Raw genomic sequence first — 19,086 nt, 5'->3', positions numbered from 1 at the left:
AAGACTGTGAGCCTCATGGGGGACAACCTGATTACCCTGCCCAGCGCTTGGAACAGTGCTCTGCACATAGTAAGCGCTTAACAAATACCAACATTATTATATATATATATATATAAAATATGTATATATATATATATGCCATGGGGTTGGAGGGGAGGTGGGGGCAGACAAGAAAAAAGGGAGCAAGTCAGGGCGATGCAGAAGGGAGTGGGAGATGAGGAAAAGTGGGGCTTAGTCGGGAAGGCCTCTTGGAGGAGGTGAGCCTTCAATATGGCTTTGAAGGGGGCGGGGGGAGAGTCATTGTCTGTCGTATTTGAGGAGGGAGGCACGTTCCGGGCCAGAGGTAGGACGTGAGCGAGGGGTCGGCGGCGAGACGGGCGAGATCGAGGCCCATCGAGAAGGTTGGCATTAGAGGAGTGAAGTGTGCGGACTGGGTTGGGGTGGGAGAGCAGTGAGGTGAGGTAGGAGGGGGCAAGGGGATGGACGGCTTTAAAGCTGATGGTGAGGAGTTTTTGTTTATTGCGGAGGTGGATGGGCAACCACTAGAGTTTTTTGAGGAGTTGTGATGTGTCCTGGACATTAGTCACTTCAGTGGTGGTTAAGACTGTGAGCCCCATGTGGTCAGGGACTGCGTCCAACCCGATTTGCTTGTATCCACCCCAGCGCTTAGTACAGTGCCTGGCACATAGTAAGCACTTAACAAATACCACAGTTATGCTTATTATTGCAGCGGACAAGTGGCGGAGCCGGGATTGGAACCCAAGTCCTCTGACTCTTTCCACTAGGCCACCTTACTTCCTCGTCCCTCCTCCCACCACTGTCCCTCTCCCACGGCTTGCTGGAACAGGCTGTCCCGAACCGAAGGGCTGGAATTCGTGTCCAGGGTTCGCTTCCGTAATGTTTCCCGTCCGCTCCCCACTTCCCGTCTCTGGTTTCTCTCTCCCTCCTTCTCTCTCTTCGCCCCTAAGCCACAGGAGGCAGGAGAAAAGGACAAGGGCTGGGAAGGGTTTGCTTTTATTTAATGGTATTTGTTAAGCGCTTACTATGTGCCAGCCATCGAACTAAGCACTGGGGTGGATACGAGCCAATCAGGTTGGACACAGTCTCTGTCCCACCTGGGGCTCACAGTCTTAAACCCCATTTTACAGAGAAGGTAACTGAGGCACAGAGCAATGAAATGTCTTGCCCAAGGACACACAGCAGACAAGTGGCAGAGCCGGAATTTGAACTCAGGTCCTTCTGACTTCCAGGCCCGGACTCTAACCATTAGGCAACATTCAGGCCTCCTTTCCCGGGTGCAAGGCCAATGTGGCACTACCAGTCTGGGGGGGCCCTTGACAGGGAGAGAAGCAGCGTGGCTCAGTGGAAAGAGCCCGGGCTTGGGAGTCAGAGGTCATGGGTTCAAATCCCAGCTCTGCCACTTGTCAGCTGTGTGACTTTGGTCAAGTCACTTCACTTCTCTGTACCTCAGTTACCTCATCTGTAAAATGGGAATTAAGACTCTGAGCCCCATGTGGGACAACCTGATCACCTTGTATCTTCCCCAGTGCTTTGAGCAGTGCTTTGCATATAGTAAGGGCTTAACAAATGCCATCATTGTTGTTATTATTATCATAGAGAATGCAGAAGAGAGTGTGAGGCTGGGACTGTTTCTGACCTGATTATCATTATAATAATAATAACTGTGATATTTGCTAAGCGCTTACTATGTGCCAAGCACTGCCCTAAGCACTGGGGTAGTTACAAGTAATTCGGATTGATCACAGACATGGGCCTCATCCCCATTTTACAGATGAGGGAACTGAGGCCCAGAGAAATGAAGTGACTTACCCAAGGTCGCACAGCTAACAGGTGGTGAAGCCGGGGTTAGAACCCAGGTCCTCTGACTCCCAGGCCCGGGCTCTGTCCGGCAGGACACTCTGCTTCCCAGTCTACCCCAGGGCTCAGCCCAGGGCTTGGCACACCGTTAGCGCTAAACACCAAACGCCTTCCAAGGGAGAGGATGAGCCTGGGCTGGGGAAGAGAAGGAGGCAGCTGTTTTCTTCTGATGTAACCTCTCTTTCCCTCCCCCACTCCAGGCACCGAGAAGCTGGAAAACATTTTGCTGGCCTTTAGGGACCAACAACATACACACAGGGCGTTCAACTAGCTGCCGAGCCGTGACAGGTAATAATAATAATAATAATAATTGCGGTATTTGTTAAGCACTTCCTATGTGGCAGGCACTCTTCTAAGCGCTGGGGTGGATGCAAGCAAATCGAGCTGGACACAGTCCCTGCCATCTTAATCCCCATTTTTCAGATGAAGTTAACTGAGGCACAGGGAAGGGAAGTGACTTACCCAAAGTCACCCAGCAGACAAGTGGCAGAGCTGGGATTAGAACCCAGGTCCTTCTGACTGGCGTCCCGGGCTCTATCCACTAGACCACACTGCTTCTCTGGGCTTCAGCCCTCTGCCCTGGCACTGGCTCGCCCTGGTCATTGTGAGCAGGGAATGTGTCTATTTATTGTTGTATTGTCCTCTCCCAAGTACTTAGTACAGTGCTCTGCACCCAGGAAGGGCTCAGTAAATACGATTGACCGACTTTCTGACTGACTGCCAGGCCCACCATGCTCCTTCATTGGCATCAATCATATTTATTGAATGCTTACTGTGTACAGAGCGCTATCCTAAGCGCTGTGGAGAGTAGAATACCACAGTAGAACAGACAAATTCCCTGCCCACAACGAGTTTACGTTAGATGGCATCAGATGGATGCCGCTGAGGGGACCCGTTTTTTTTTCTTTTTTTTCTTTTTAAGGGTACTTATTAAGTGCTCACTATGCACCAAGCACTGAACTAAATGCTGGGGTTGCTGCGACTAATTTGATGGGACCCAGTCCCTGTCCCACATGGGGCTTACAGCCTAGTTAAGAGGGAGTGAGATTTAATCCCCATTTTACAGATGAGGGAACTGAGACACAGAGAAGTTAATGAGAAATAGTGTGTCCTGGAAGTCAGAAGGACCTGGGTTCTAATCCCGGCCTCTCCAGTTTTCTCCTGTCCGGAATTGATTTTAATGTCCGCCTCCCCTTCTAGACTGTCAACTCGTTGAGGGCAGGGAATATGTCTGATGATTATTATATTGTACTTTCCCACGTGCTTAGTACAGTGCTCCGCACACAGTAGGCGCTCAATAAATCCCACTGGTTAATTCTGTTGTACTCTCCCAAGCAGTTAGTACAGTGCTCCGCCCACAGTAAGCACTCAATAAATCCCATAGATTGATTAATTCGGTTGTATTGTACCCTCCCAAACATTTAGTACAGTGCTCCACCCACAGTAAGCGCTCAATAAATCCCACAGACTGATTGATTAATTCTGTTGTATTGTACCCTCCCAAAGATTTAGTGCAGTGCCCCGCCCACAGTAAACGCTCAATAAATCTCACGGATTGATTGATTCATTCTGTTGTATCGCACCCTCCCAAGCATTTAGTACAGCGCTCTGCCCCCACTAAGCCCTCAATAAATCCCACGGATTGACCGATTAATTAAGTCTGTTGTATTCTCCCAGCATTTAGTACAGTGCTCTGTACACAGTAAGCCCTCAATAAATACCGTGGATTCATTGATTGAATGAAATTCCCCCGTTCTCTTTGCTCAGTTAATGAGGCGGAAAGGGAGCGGGCAGGTGCCGTTTCCTGTCTTGCTCCGAAGAGTCCAGGGAATCAGAGAAAGATCAAAGTCTCAGCCACCGCTTCCCTACCCCCTCTCCCCACTCCCATACCTTTCTCTCCCCCCCTCCGGCCCACCCCCTCCCAGCTGGCTTCATCCTTTCTCCTGGCCGGCTGGCAGTCTCTGGGCGTCTCTCTCTCCGCCTCACTGGGCTTTTGTGTCTGTCTCTGCGTTTCACGAGTCTGTCTCTGTGGATCGCTCCGTCAGTTGGTGGGTGTCTGTCTCGGCTTCGAGGTGACCGTCTCACTCAATGTAACTATCTCTCCCTGCCCCTCTGTCTCTGGGAGGCTCTCTGTATCTATTTGTGTCTCTAAGTGTCTCTGTGTGTCTCTCTCACACACGCAGGCAGTGTGGACTAGTGGAAAGAGCGCAGGCCTGGAGTCAGAGGGCCTGGGTTTTAATTCCGGCTGTGCCGTCTGCCTCCTGGGTGACCTTGGGCGAGTCACTCCGCTTCTCTGAGCTTCAGTTCCCCCATCTGCAAAATGGAGATTTCACTACCTGTTCTCCCTCTTACGTGGCCTGGGAGCCCCATGTGGGACCTGATTATTTTCTATCTACTTCCCCCTCTCAGGATGGCACCTGGAGAGTTTCCAGCCCTCTACCAGTCTTGGCTACGGCTGAGGCCACCCATTGCGTGCCTAGCTTGGGCAGGGGCTAGTAAATGGCAGGCGATCTGCTACAACTCAAAACTCACCCGTGCTGGGCCGCAGGGGCGGCGTGGGAGAGAGTCGAGAGCGGAGGCGCAAGTTTATTGCACGGAAGAAGGCAGGGGTCAATAACTTCCGTATTTTTACCAAGAAAATTCAATGGATCCACAACCAGACCGATTGCAGATAGAAGTGGGGGTTCTGGGAGGGATGTGTCTGTGGGGCCCCTCTGGTCGGAGACGGTTCGACAAAATAAGGCAATTCCCCAGAGCTTAGTACAGTGCTTGGCACATAGTAAGTGCTTAACAAATATTATTATTATTAGGAGAGGGGCTGGGCCCCCATACCCATCCCAGCTGGGTTAATGATTGACAGACAGTTGGACCCTGCTCCAGAGAGGAAGTGGGATGGTAATTTGATCAACATACCAGCAGGTTTTGGGGGAGGGGGAGGTTAGGTGGGCCACGTCTCACTCTGGGACTCCTGGGGAGGCCGAAGAAGGCCCAGAGATCAACTGGTCCAGCCGCCTGCCTCCAAACATTTGTCTCCTCACCCTAGGGGCTCAGCTTTTCAAGCACCCACTGTCCTAACTGGATTCCCAGACACACTTTAGACTGTCAGCTAGCTGTGGGCAAGGAATGTGTCTGTTATATTGTTCTCTTGGACTCTCCCAAGTGCTTAGTACAGTGCTCTGAACACGGTAAGTGCTCAGTAAATGCACTCTACTCCCTGGGACTCCAGGTTGTTGTCTATCTGCCCTCCCGTCCCTTCTCTGCCCTTGGGAAAGAGAATCTACCCCCTCCAGCCCCCTCCCCGGAGGTGAATCATGGGGGAGATAACCTTGAGCCAAACCCTGGGATCCCGGCCAGTTAACAAAGGCCTTTTGTTCAGGGTGCTGCGATCAAGTGTGCCAGCGTCCTGACAAACTACCCGGGGCCCAGGCCCCTGAGTCCCTCACCCGGTAACGGAATCCTGAAATCCTCCACCCCACTCCACCTTTTTTTGTTTTTTTAAGAAAAGGTATTTGTTAAGTCCTCACTATTGCCAGGCACTGTTCTAAGCTCTGGGATGGATTCAAGGTTGGGCACAGTCCCTGTCCCACATGGAGCTCAACAGTCGTCATCTCCATTTTCTAGATGAGGTCACTGAGGCCCAGAGAAGTGAAGTGACATGCCCGAGGTTACCCAGAAGACAAGTGTGGGAGCTGAGATTAGAACCCAGAACCCTCGGACTCCCAGACTCGGGCTCTATCCTCTGAGCCATGCTGCTTCTTGTAAAATAATTTCAGATCTCCCGTTTGAGGATCTTTTCTTAAAGGCTCAGCCTCGCCCTCTTAGCAGGACCTCACCTGTAAAATGGGGATTAAGACTGTGGGCCAAGCACTGTGCTAAACACTGGGGCAGATACAAGGGAATCTAATCACTGTCCCGGTTCCACATGGGGTTTACATTATATGAGAGAAGGAAAACCGAGATCTCAAGAAGCCCTCCCCGATTAAGCCCTATTTCCCTGACTCCTCCCTTCGGCATCATGGCTTGCCCAGGATCACACTTCATTCAACCGTATTTATTGAGCGCTTCCTGTGTGTAGAGCACTGTACTAAGCGCTTTGGAGAGGGCAATACAGCAATAAACAGACACATTCCCTGCCTACAATGAGCTTACAGTCTGGGCCGGGGGGAGACAGACGTCAGTAGAAATAGATAAAATGACAGATCTGGACTTAAGTGGTGTGGGGCTGGGAGGGGGGAAGAGTAAAGGGAGCGAGTCAGGGGGGCGCAGAAGGGAGTGGGAGATGAGGAAAAGTGGGGCTTAGTCTGGGAAGGCCTCTTGGAGGAGATGGGCCTTTGAAGAGGGGGAAAGTCATTGTCTGGCAGATTTGAGGAGGGAGGGTATTCCAGGCCAGAGACAGGATGTGGGCTAGGAGTTGGCGACGAGATGGGTGAGATAGAGGCACACTGAGAAGGTTAGCACTTGTAATAATTATAATATATTATGGTATTTGTTAAGCGCTTACTATGGGCCAAGCACTATTCTAAGCGCTGGGGTAGTTACAAGGTAATCAGGTTGTCCCACATGGGGTTTACAGTCTTAATCCCCATTATACAGACGAGGAAACTGAGACACAGAAGTTAAATGGCTTGCTCAAGGTCACCCAGCAGACAAGTGGCGGAGTCAGGATTAGAACCCACATCCTCTGACTCCCAAGCCAGTGCTCTTTCCAGTAAGCCAGATCAGGGCTGGAGATGTAGATTTGGGTGTCATCTGCATAGAGGCGGTAGTTGAAGCCAAATGAGTCCTCCAAGGGGAGGAGTGTAGGCTGAGAATAGAAGGGGATCCAGAACTGAAGCAGCGTGGCTCACTGGAAAGAGCATGGGCTTTGGAGTCAGAGGTCATGGGTTCGAATTCCCACTCTGCCACTGGTCAGCTGTGTGACTTTGGGCAAGTCACTTAACTTCTCGGTGCCTCAGTTACCTCATCTGTAAAATGGGGATTAAGACTGTGAGCCCCACGGGGGACAACCCGATTCCCCTGTGTCTACCCCAGCGCTTAGAACAGTGCTCGGCACATAGTAAGCGCTTAACAAATACCAACATTATTATTAACTGAACCTTGAGGGGTGGGAGACAGAGGAGGAGCCCGAGAAAGAGAGAGAATGAACGGCCAGAGAGATAGGAGGAGAACCAGGAGAGGACGGTGTCCGTGAAGCCGCGGTCGGATAACGTTTCCAGGAAAAGGGGGTGGACGACAGTGTCGAAGGCAGCTGAGAGGTCGAGGAGGATCGTGATGGAGTAGAGGCCTTTGGATCTGGCAAGAAGGAGATCATCGGTGAACTTTGAGAGGGCGGTTTCTGTGGAGCGAAAGTGACGGGAAGCTGATTCGGATGGGATCCAGGAGAGAAATGGAGGAGAGGAATTTGAGAAAGCGGCTGGAGACGACTGGCTCAAGGAGCCTGGAGAGGAATATGGTAGGAGGGAGATGGGGCAGTGCCTGGATGGAGCCGTAGGGTCAAGCGAGGATTTTGGGGGGGATAGGGGTGACATGGGCATGTTTGAAAGCAGTGGGGAAGAAACCACTGGAGAGCAAACAGTTGAAGATGGCTGTCAGGGAGGGGAGAGGGAGGAGGTGAGAGTTTTGATAAGGTGGCTAGAATTTTGATAAGGTGGTGAGAGTTTTGATAAAGTGACATAAAAAACATACACAAGGGTGAGGAAGTTCCTGGCCAGAGGTAGGATGAGGGCAAGGGTTTGAGGTGAAAGAGGTCAGCCCTGAGGTGAGAAGCAAACTTATGATAATGAAACTAATTGTGATGTTTGTGAAGTGTTTACTAGGTGCCAAACACTGTAATAAGCCCCAGGGTAGATGATACTCAATCAGATCTGACACAGTCCTTGTTCCTTATGGAGCTCATAGTCTAAGGGAAGGGGAACTTATCAAATCCCCATTTTCCTGATGAGGAAACTGTAGCCCAGGGAAGTTAAGGGACTTGCCCAAAGTCACATGGCAGCCAAGTGGCAGAGCCAGAATTAGCACCCAGATCCTAATAATAATAATGATGGTATTTGTTAAGCACTTACTATGTGCCAAGCACTGCCCTAAGCACTGGAGTGGATGCAAGCAAATCAGGTTGGACCTAGTCCCTGTCCCATATGGGGCTCAGTCACAATCTCCATTTACAAGATGAGGGAACTGAGGACTAGAGAATAATAATGACGATGTTGGTATTTGTTAAGCGCTTACTACGTGCCAAGCACTGTTCTAAACTCTGGGATAGATACAAGGTTATCGGGTTGTCCCACTTGGGGCTCATAGTCTTGATCCCCATTTTACAGATGAGGGAACTGAGGCACAGAAGTTGTGACTTGTCCAAAGTCACACAGCTGACAGGTGGCAGAGCTGGGATTAGAACCCATGACCTTTGACTCCCAAGCCCGTGCTCTTTCCACTAAGCCATGCTTCTTCTCTAAGTGACTTTCATTCGATTGTATTTATTATCGTATTTATTAAGCGCTGACTGGGTGCAGAGCCCAATCCGGGGGACCCGAGGGTCAGCAGGGAGCTGGTGATTCAATCAGCTCTCCTTGGGGGGGATTAAAGATCCCCCCCCAAGAACTCTGGCCTCAGGGAAATCCCCGGACTACTTGTTTCCAGAATGGAGGTTCCGGGTGTGAAAGACTAGGGTGGAGGCACAGGTACCAGGGAAGGCTGCCCGGTCACCCCGACCCTGTGGTGCTCAGTAAATACCATTGCTCGATCGATCAGGGAGGGTGGATTCAAAACAAAAGGAAACCCAGCTTCACGGCATGCAAATCGGCTCCTTCAGGAAGTTTATGCACGTCCTGGCAAGGGCAGGAGGGGTTGAGTTTATTCAAAATCAGGTGGCTTGTACCTGGTCGGCGGACCAAAATATTTCAGTGTCTGTGTCTCCCCGCCTAGATTGAGCAGGGATTGTATCCACCACCTCTATTTTCCTCCCCCAAGCGCGTAGTATAATCAATCAGTGGATTCTAATCGAGCGCTTACTGTGTACAGAGCATGGTACTAAACGCTTCGAAGAGTAGTTAGGTGCTGTTTAAGCGCTTGCTATGTGCCAGGCACTGTACTAAGCGCTGGGATCGGCACAAGCAATACAGGATCGATGGGGTGGAGGTAGGGTATTGCGGGGGGATTTTAGCCTACTCACTTGGGGAGTACAGGGGATCCCACCCCCACCCGAGATTAGGAAGACCTCCCATCCAGGGCAGACAGGCAAAGGAAGGGGAAGCAGAGGGAACCCTGCCTCCCCCCTCCAACCCAAAGAGACGACTGGTGGTGTTTCCCCCCAACACTAGGCAGGAGGAGGAGGGGAAGAGGAAGCATAGGAGACGTGGTTCATCCCATTCGAGCCTTTATTGGCCGCCACACGAGGCCCGTGGCGGGGCCTAGTGGCGGATGACCTTGGAGTCGCTGGTTTCGGACACCACCTTGCCATCCACGACGGTCCGGGTGGTCTTGTGGAAGCTATGCACGATGCCAGGATTGCTGTTGCTCTTGCTGTCCAGGGCGTCGCGGAGGCTGAAGAGGGCACAGAGGGGAGGAGAGGGGGACACTGAGGCGGGGAGCACCCTCAGGGCTACCCAGACCGGGTTCCCCGGCCTGCCCGACTGTGTCAGTTGGTTCCTGCATGCCCGCTACAGTGTGAGATTATGATAATGGTGTTTGTTAAGCGCTTACTATGTGCCAAGTACTCTTCTAAGCGCTGGGGGAGATACAAGGTTATCAGGTTGTCCCAGGTGGGGCTCCCAGTCTTAATCTCCATTTTACAGATGAGGTAACTGAGGCCCAGAGAACTGAAGTGACTTGCCCCAAGTCACAGAGCTGACAAGTGGAGGAGCCGGGATTAGAACCCACGACCTCTGACTCCCAAGTCCGGGATCTTGTCTTTAAGCCATGCAGGGAGAGATATCGCACAACTCCCTCACACAGACACACCACAGATCCCTCCCCAACACATACACACACACCAGACCTCCCCCCCCCCCCCCGCCCGACCAACTTCCAGCCTCACCCATCACTCCACATTCACACACTTTCCCTCAGCTCCTAAACCCACACACCCCCTCCTCACAAACACCCATTCCGACAGCCTCAGAAATACTCACCCTCAGAAACAACCACACACAGATGTGACCACACAAACACCCTCAGACCCAATCACACAAATGCACATCCCCCTCCAGCCCACAGCACTTATGTCCATATCTGTCATTTTCTTAATGTCTTCCCCCTCTAGACTGCAAGTTTGTTGTGGGCAGAGGATGTGTCTGTTTATACTGTTGTAGTGTCCTCTCCCAAATGTTAAGGTCAGTGCTCTGCACACAGTAAGTGCTCAATAAATATGGTTGACCGATTGCCTACACAACCCCCCAGCCACAGTTACATAGACAGCTGCCGACACAGACGCACCCCCGCACAGACACACATCACAGACACAATCACACAAATACACATCCCCAGACTCCTAGAAACCATCAGTTTACACCCACACAAAACGTCAGGCCACTACACACAGCTGCACCAGACACAATACACGCACAGCCCCCCCGACACCCAGGTCCGGACATGCAAACAGGACCCCTACTGAAAGCCCACCTCCAGGAGGCCTTCCCAGACTGAAACCCCCCTTTTCCTCTGCTCCTCCTCCCCTCCCCATCGCCCCAACTCCTTTCCTCTGCTCTTCTCCCCCAGCCCCACAACATTTGTGTATATTTCTCCATATTGATTATTCTATTTATTTAATTAATGATGGGTATAGATCTATAATTTTATTTACTTGTTTTGATGCTACTGATGCCCGTCTACTTTTTTTGTTGGCTTGTCTCCCCCCTTCTAGACTGTGAGCCCACTGTCGGGCAGAGATCGTCCCTCTCGGTTGCCGAATTGTACTTTCCAAGCGCTTAGTACAGTGCTCTGCACCCAGTAAGTGCTTAATAAATATGATTGAATGAATGAAGTGAGTGACCCCCGGCCCCCACATCGGGGCGGGCGAGGGGGGCCCCCCCGACGCACCTGAAGTCGTCGTTGCCGTCGAGCAGCTTGCGGTACATGTCGATCTCGTTCACCAGCTTGCTCTTGACGTCCAGCAGGGCCCCGTAGTCCTGCGCCTGCTGCTGACACTCGGCCCGCACCTTGGCCAGCTCCGCCTCCAGGTGCATCAGCAGCGCGTTTTGCTGGTCCAGCTGCAGCCTGTAGCGCATCTCCACCTCCTGCAGGTTGGCCTCCAGGTTGCCCTTCTGCATGGGAGAAAAGGGGCAGAGAGGGTGACCAGCAGTCCGGGGCTGGAGTCAGAGGAGACAACAGGGGTGGGGTGGAGGAGGCGGTGGTGAAACTGAAGGGGCAGAGCCAGGGGAGAGAAGCAGCATGGCCCAAAGACAACAGCCCGGGCTTGGGAGTCAGAAGACATGGGTTCTAATCCCGGCTCCACCCCCCCGTCTGCTGTGTGACCTCGGGCAAGTCACTTCGCTTCTCTGTCCCTCAGTTCCCTCATCTGGAAAATGGAGATTAAGCCTGTGAGCCCCACGTGGGACAACCTGATTACCTCGTAGCTACTCTAGTGCTTAGAACAGTGCTTGGCACATAGTAAGCACTTAACGAATACCATTATTATTATTATTTGAAGGGGTGGGGCGAGGGAGCAGTTGGCTGAGGTTTGAAGAGGTGGAAGGAAGGCCCGGGGGGGGGGGGGGGGTCAGATTGTAGGGTCTCACCAGGTTTCTCAGGGTGTCCAGCTCGATGTCCAGGGTTTGGAGGCTTCGGCGCAGGTCGGTGACCTCGCCCCTGGCCTTCTCCACCTCTTCACAGCGCGAGGTCATCACGATCGTGCTCTCCTCGATCTGCCCGGGACGGGGAGACGACACCGGCGTCCGCGCCCAGTCAGGGTCCGCCGTCCCGAGGCCCGCCCGGGAAGACCCTCCCCTCAACCCCCGCCAGCCCCTCTCACGGGCCTCACCTGCTGGGACCAATACTTGTCCAGCTCCTTGCGGTTCTCCTCGGCCAGCGCTTCGTACTTGGCCCGGAGTTCGGCCATGACCTGGCCCAGGTCCTGGGTCTTGGGGGCGTCCACCTCCACCGTCAGCCCGGAGCCCGCGATTTCTCTCTGCAGGCCCTCCACCTCCTGTGGGGGAGAACGAGAAGGGTCACTGTCGAGATTCCGCCCCACACCTCGCCCCTGGCCCCTTCCCCTAATAAGTTCATTCAGTCATATTTATTAATCACTTACTGTGTGCAGAGCACTGTACTAGCTGCACACAGTAAGCGCTCAGTACGACTCAATGAATGCCCACAAGGAATTCACAGTCTAGAGGACGAGCTCACAGTCTTCAGCGCTTACTCTATGCCAAGCACTGTTTCAGCGCTTAGAGCCCCACGTGGGACAACCCAATTACCTTGTATCCCCCCCAGCTCTTAGAACAGTGCTTGGCACATAGTAAGCGCTTAACAAATACCATTATTATTAGTTTATACTCTGTAAAGATAAATCCATAAGCAAAGAACGCCCCTCCCGGGGGGACAGAGCTGCCCGTCCTTCCCCCTCGGCAGGTCCTCACCTCCTGGTGACTCTTCTTCATGTAGAGCAGCTCCTCCTTGAGCGTCTCGATCTCGGTCTCCAGCTGCATCCGATTCATGTTGGTGTCGTCGATGACCTTGCGGAGCCCATGGATATCACTCTCCACTGACTGGCGCATAGCCAATTCCGTCTCATACCTGGGGGAGACGCCCCGGCTGAGGCTCGGGGGTGTCCAAGACCCTCCCCAGGGACCCCCAGATCCATATTCATTCCATCCTATTTATTGAGCCCTTACTCTGTGCAAAGCTGTGCAAAGACCCAGGCCCCAAAGCCCCCCGATAGTGGGGGCTGGAAGGCACAGCCCTCCTGGGGCTTCTTGCCACTGCCTCCCACCCACCTACCCCACCCCACCCCTGCCCCACGTCTCACTTGATTCTGAAATCATCGGCCGCCAGCCTGGCGTTGTCAATGTTGAGGACAAGGTTGGCATTCTCCACGGACTTGGCAAAGATCTGCAATGGGGAAGAAAAGGGGCATCACCGGGTGCCATGGGGTGGGGCAATTAGCCAGGGGGCATCCAGACTGCAAGCTCTCCGAGGGCAGGTATTGAATCAATAATCTATCAATGATATTCACCAAGCTCTTACTATGTGCAGGGCACTGTATTAAGTGCTTGGGAAGGTTGTAATAAGAATCGTGGTATTTGCTAAGCACATACTGTGTTCTAGGCACTGTACTAAATGCTTGGGAAGGTTGTAATACTACTACTAATAATAATTGTGGTACTTGCTAAGCGCTTACTAATTTTCAGGCACTGTACTAAGCGCTGGGGTGGATAGGGGTAAAACAGGTTGGACACAATCCCTGCCCCACTGAGGCTTACGGTCTTAATCCCCATTTCGCAGATGAGGGAACTGAGGCCCAGAGAAGTGAAGTGACTTGCCCAAGGTCACGCAGCTGACAAGGGGCAGAGCTATACTCTCCCAAGTGCTTAGTACAGTGCTCTGTACATAGTGAGCACGCAATAAGTAACCTTGAAGGATCAATTCAATACAATAGAGTAGGTAGGCATGATCCCTGCACTCCAGGGGTTTACAATATAGAGCGAGATGGTGGGTGAAAATCAGATGGGTCTGTACATCAGGTCATGGGTTCTAATCCCGGCTCTGCCTCTTGTCTGCTGTGTGGCTTTGGGCAAGTCACTTCTCTGTGCCTCCGTTACCTCTTCTGTAAAATGGGGATTGAGACTGTGAACCCCACATGGGGCAGTGATTGTATCCAACCTGATTTGCTTGTATCCATGCCAGCGCTTAGTACAGTGCCTGGCACATAATAAGTGCTTAACAAATACCATCATCATCAGGGTTGTGGGACTGACAAAGGATTGAATATCAAAATGCCTAAGGGTACAGATCCGAGTACACAGGCAACCCAGAAAGGTTTAGATAGAAAAGTCTCAAAAAAAATGGTACTTGTTAAGTGCTTACTATGTTCTAAGCACTGGAGTATAAGCTAGTTCTTGAGGTAGACACAAAGTCTTGGAGGAGATGTGATTTTAGGAGGGTCTTGAAGATGGAGTTGGATATCTCTATATCTGTACTTACCTTTAAATGACATTTTTTTTATTTCTACTAATTTCTCCCCCTCTAGACTGTAAGTTCATTGTGGGCAAGGTGCCTGTCTGCCAATTCTGTTGCATTATATTCTCCCAAGCGCTTAGCACAGTGCTCCGCACTCAGTAAGTGCACAATAAATACCATTGATTGAGCAGGTTGACGTTAGAAGAGTGAAATGTGCGGGCTGGGTTGTAGGAAATCGGTCAGGAGGGGGTGAGCTGATGGAGCGGGAAAAAATTGTGGTATTTGTTAAGCGCTCACTATGTGCCCGGTGCTGTTCTAAGCACTGGGGTAGATACAAGGTAATGGGATTGGACAGCATTTTAAAGCCCGCGGTCGGGAGTTAACTTTCGATGCGGAGATGGAAGGGCAACCACTGGAGGTCTGAATGGAGATGTGGACCGAGCACTTTAAGAAAAACGTTCCAGGCAGCAAAGTGAAGAAGGGACCGGGGAGGGAAGAGGCAGGGAGGTCAGAAAGGAGACCGAGGGTGTAGTCAAGGTGGGATGGGAATAAGTGCTCGAAGCAACGTGGAAGCAATTTGGATGAAGAAGAAGGGGTGAAATCTTGAGATGTCCTGAAGGTGGAAGGAACAGGATCTGGTGACAACCTATTTATGATTGGTTATTAATTGACTCCCAATTGCCCAGTATAAACACTCCACCCCTAACAGTGCTCTGGACTTAACGGCGATGATTATCAGCACTGTTTATTGCTCCTTATGGTTGGAGAACGGGTTTCACTTTCCCCAGGTGTTTAGCACACTGCTCTACAACCAAAGATATTATTACGCTAGAAGCAGCATGGCGTAGTGGATAGAGCCCGGGCCCTGGGAGTCAGAAGAAGGTCATGGGTTCTAATGCTGGCTCTGTGAGACCGTGGGCGAGTCACTTCACTGGGCCTCAGTTACCTCCTCTGTAAAATGGGGTCTATGAGCCCCTCATGGGACAGGAACTATGTCCAATCCGATTTCCTCGTGTCCACCCCAGCGCTTAGCACACTGCTTGGCACATAGTAAGTACTTAAACACCACAATTACACCACAATTATTATTATTACCACCCTGAATCTGGCATTATACTAGGCACTGATTGTGTAGGTATTGTGCTGAAAGTACAGTGCTTTGCACACGGTAAGCGCTCAATAAATACGAACAGACCGTAAGCCCGTCAATGGGCAGGGACTGTCTCTGTTGCCGATTTGTACATTCCAAGCGCTTAGTACAGTGCTCTGCACATAGTAAGCGCTCAATAAGTATTATTGAATGAATGAATGAAGAAATACAATTGAATGAGTTGTGTATGGCACTGTTCTGTGGAGAGCACTGTGCTGGGAGCCTACATTGTGCAGAGCACTGTACAGAGTGTCCACTACGCGCAGCCTGGTACTGAATGCTTACTAGGTACAGAGTACTGTATGGGCCACTTCCTATGTAGAAAGCACCATACTAAGCCCTTGGGACCCTACAGTAGAAGTAAAAGATGTTAACATTCACAATCTAATGGGGGAAGGTGGGGAGAAGTGGGTTATTCATTCAGTTGCATTTATTGAGCCCTTACTGTGTGCAGAGCACTGTACTAAGCACTTGGAATGTACAATTCGGCCACAGAGACAATCCCTGCCCAACAACGGGCTGGCCCAAGAAAAATCTAGACCAGGAAGAGGCCAAATCTAATTAATGAACGAGTGGAATGAGCTGGCGGTGGAGGCGGGGAGAAAAAGAGAAAGATAGAGGAGCGATAAAAGGGAAAAAATCTTAGCCTCAAACCCTCCCCATTTTTTTTTTAAGTGGTATTTGGTAAGCACTTACTCTGTTCTAAGCACTGGGTAGATGCAAGTTTGATCAGTCCCTGTCCCATATGGGTCTCACACTTTAAACAGGAGGGAGTAGGATTGAATCGCCATTTTACGTTGAGGAAATTGAGGCACGAGAAGTTAAGTGACCAGCCCAAGGTCACGCAATCGGCAGAACCAAGGATCAGAACCGAGGTCCTCTGATTCCCAGGCCTGGGATTGTTCCACTAGGTCACGCCACTTCTCCTAGAACACGATAATTGCTCTTTCCTACAATTCCTGTTCAGGATAGAGGCCCACGCAGGTGTTTTTACTGCCTCCCCCCAACACCTTGTCCAGCTGGCTGTGTGAACTCCACCTCCTCCACCTAGCCGTCCCCTACTTGTCCCTCTCCACTGGTGCCATGTCTATCCAGCCTCCCCCAGGAGCAGTCTGGATCATTCCCCCATCGCCCCCACCCCTCCTTTCTTGGACTGTAAACTGCTTGAGGGCAGGGGTCTTGTCTACTGTCAAGTAGAAGCACTATGGTTTAATGGAAAGAGCCCGGGCTTGGGAGTCAGAGGTCGTGGGTTCTAATCCCGGCTCCACCACTTGTCAGCTATGTGACTTTGGGCAAATCAGCTAACTTCTCTGTGCCTCAGTTCCTCATCTGGAAAATGAGGATTAAGACCATGAGCCCCGCGTGGGACAACCTGATTACCTTATATCTACTCCAGTGCTTAGAACAGTGCTTGGCACTTCACAAATACCGTCATTATTACTATTAAGTGCACTCTGCCGTCCCAAATGCCCCTTTTCCTCTGCTTTTCCCCATCGCCCCAACTCGCTCCCTCTGCTCCACCCCCCTCCCCGCCCCACAGCACTTGTGTGTATATGTACATATTTATTAATGTATTTATTTTAATGAGGTGTATAGCTCTCTAATCCTATTTATTCCCACTGATGTATATCTCTCTAATTCTATTTATTCCCATTGATGTCCCCGATGCCTGTTGACTTGTTTTGCTGTCTTGTCTCACCCCTTCTAGACTGCGAGCCCGTTGTTGGGCAGGGATTGTCTCTATCTGTTGCTCCATTGGACTTTCCAAGCGCTTAGCTCAGCGCTCCGCACACAATAAGCGCTCAGTAAATACGATGGAACGAATGAAGGTACAGTGCTGTCCAGGTCCACGGTTGATTGTCAGGGCACGGATCCCGCCTTTTAGCTCCAGTGTGTTCTCCCAAGTGCCCAGTACAGTGCTTTGCACACAGTAGTAAGTGGCCAATAAATATTATTGACTGATTGGGGATGGGAGGTAGGGGGCTCCTGCTTTCAGTTATCTCCCTCCTCCCCTCTGGCATTTGAGTGGCAAACTGCCTCCCCCCCCCCTCTTTTTTATTTACTTTTTTTTACACCCTGCGGTGACTCACTCCATCCGTTTAACTCTCCGGAGCCCGAGGGGCTGGGGGTAGCTGGACTCCTGGGTGTCCCTCCCCCCTCCCCTGGGCCGGGATGGGTGATTTGGGGAGGGGTCTCTGCTGCTCCCCTGGGCCTGGAAGGGGGGATTTGGGGTGGGGCCTCCGGCCTGATTATTGAAGTTTGGGTGTCGGGTGCAGTTTTCATTGGTCTGGGCCTGGCGGGGCGGGGCAGGGTCAGCTCGGGGATCTCCCTCCTCTCCTTCCCCATGGAGAGTCGTCCGGATAAAGCGATCAAAGGATCAAACGGGCCCTTCGGGAGGAGGAAGGGGGAAAGAGGAGGGTCTCTGATCCCACAGCTCTGGGGACAGGGTCCCGTCTGGTGGTTTTATCGCACCCTGAGGGGAGCAAGGGGGGGGGGGGGGGAAGGGAGCAAAAAGGAGAGGGAGGTAAAGGGGAGAAAAGAGGAGGGGAGGAAAGAGGGGGAGGAAAAGGGGAGAAAAGAGGAGGGGGAGGAAAAGGGGAGAAAAGAGGAGGGGGAGGAAAAGGGGAGAAAAGAGGAGGGGAGGAAAAGGGGAGAAAAGAGGAGGGGGAGGAAAAGGGGAGAAAAGAGGAGGGGGAGGAAAAGGGGAGAAAAGAGGAGGGGGAGGAAAAGGAGAGAAAAGAGGAGGGGGAGGAAAAGGAGAAATGAGGAGGGGGAGGAAAAGGGGAGAAAAGAGAAGGGGAGGAAAAGGGGAGAAAAGAGGGGAAGGAAAAGGGGAGAAATGGGGGAAGGGGTAAAAAGGGGGAGAGAAGGGGAAAGAAGGGGAGAAAAGGGGAAGGAAGGGAAGAGGGAGAGAGAGGAAAGGGGGGAGATGGCCCCGGGTGGGTCGCGCCCCCTCGATCACCTCGGCCCGGAGGTCCTCGATGGTCTTGAAGAAGGGCGTCCAGTCTTGGGTGTGGGGGGCCCTGTTGTCCAGGTGCTGGCGGATCTGGGCCTCCAGCCGGTGGTTGTCGGCCTCCAGGCCCCGCACCTGCTCCAGGTAGCTGGCCAGCCGCTCGTTCAGCCCCTGCATCTTCTGCTTGTCGTTCTCCGGGCCGCCGGCCAGGCCCAGGCCCAGGCCCGGGCCGGACCCCAGCGCGCCGGGCCGGGGCTGGAAGCGGGCCGGGCTCCCCGGGCCGGACACGAAGACCCGGGACACGCGGCTGCCCGAGCCCCCGGCCCCGGCGTAGATGCTGGCGGCGCTGCTGGGCCGGGGGCCCGACGACCCCGACGACCGAAAAACATTCGACGACCGATAGCTGCTCGAGGACCGGTAGCTGCGGGCCGACGGGGCGAAATTCATCATCGGGCCGAGGAGGGAGCGCACAGGGCGAGCTGAGAGGCGGCCGGGCGAGTGGGAGCGGGAAGGACCTGCAAGGCCACTTTATAGTCCGGCGGGCAGGTTGGGGCGGGCCCAGGTGGGCAGGGCCGGGGGGAGGGGGTGGGCTAGCTCCTCCCCTGGCAACCAGGCCCCGCTCCGCACCTGCCGCTTTCCCGGGACCTTTAATAATAATAATAATAATAATAATAACGTTGGTATTTGTTAAGCGCTTACTATGTGCAGAGCACTGTTCTAAGCGCCCGGGGGAGATACAGGGTCATCAGATTGTCCCACATGAGGCTCACGGTCTTCATCCCCCTTTTACAGATGAGGGAACTGAGGCACAGAGAAGTGAAGTGACTTGCCCACCGTCACACAGCTGCCAAGTGGCAGAGCCGGGCTTTGAACCCATGACCTCTGACTCCCAAGCCCGGGCTCTTTCCACTGAGCCACGCTGCTTTAGGCCGTTATTGGGCGGGGACGGTCTCTGTCCGTTGCCGAATAGTCCATTCCAAGCGCTTAGGACAGT

At 52.4% G+C, this 19,086-nt stretch overlaps 1 protein-coding gene across 1 annotated transcript; it reads right to left on the bottom strand.

The window, feature by feature from the left end:
- Positions 1 to 9,233: 9,233 nt before the first annotated feature.
- On the bottom strand, positions 9,234 to 18,605 carry KRT18 (keratin 18). The gene is made up of 7 exons (XM_029074168.2): positions 18,102 to 18,605; positions 12,839 to 12,921; positions 12,450 to 12,606; positions 11,852 to 12,016; positions 11,610 to 11,735; positions 10,912 to 11,135; positions 9,234 to 9,417 (listed from the first exon to the last, which is right to left on the bottom strand). The coding sequence occupies exons 1-7, from the start codon at positions 18,540 to 18,542 to the stop codon at positions 9,285 to 9,287; spliced, it is 1,329 nt and encodes a 442-aa protein (XP_028930001.1). The 5' UTR covers positions 18,543 to 18,605; the 3' UTR covers positions 9,234 to 9,284.
- Positions 18,606 to 19,086: the final 481 nt, after the last annotated feature.

This window comes from Ornithorhynchus anatinus, chromosome 10 (assembly GCF_004115215.2).
Source record: "Ornithorhynchus anatinus isolate Pmale09 chromosome 10, mOrnAna1.pri.v4, whole genome shotgun sequence".
NCBI classification, from domain to species: domain Eukaryota; kingdom Metazoa; phylum Chordata; class Mammalia; order Monotremata; family Ornithorhynchidae; genus Ornithorhynchus; species Ornithorhynchus anatinus.
Note: the sequence above shows the minus strand (reverse complement) of the source record. Positions and strands in the feature narration are given on the sequence as shown.

Bases quoted from the DNA above. Each gene is read 5' to 3' on its own strand.
- KRT18 (XM_029074168.2), bottom strand. From the start codon at position 18,542: ATGATGAATTTCGCCCCGTCGGCCCGCAGCTACCGGTCCTCGAGCAGC. The intron at 12,607-12,838 runs GTGAGACGTGGG...CGTCTCCCCCAG, and splicing joins GCCGATGATTTCAGAATCAA to GTATGAGACGGAATTGGCTA. The intron at 12,017-12,449 runs GTGAGGACCTGC...TCTCCCCCACAG, and splicing joins TGAAGAAGAGTCACCAGGAG to GAGGTGGAGGGCCTGCAGAG.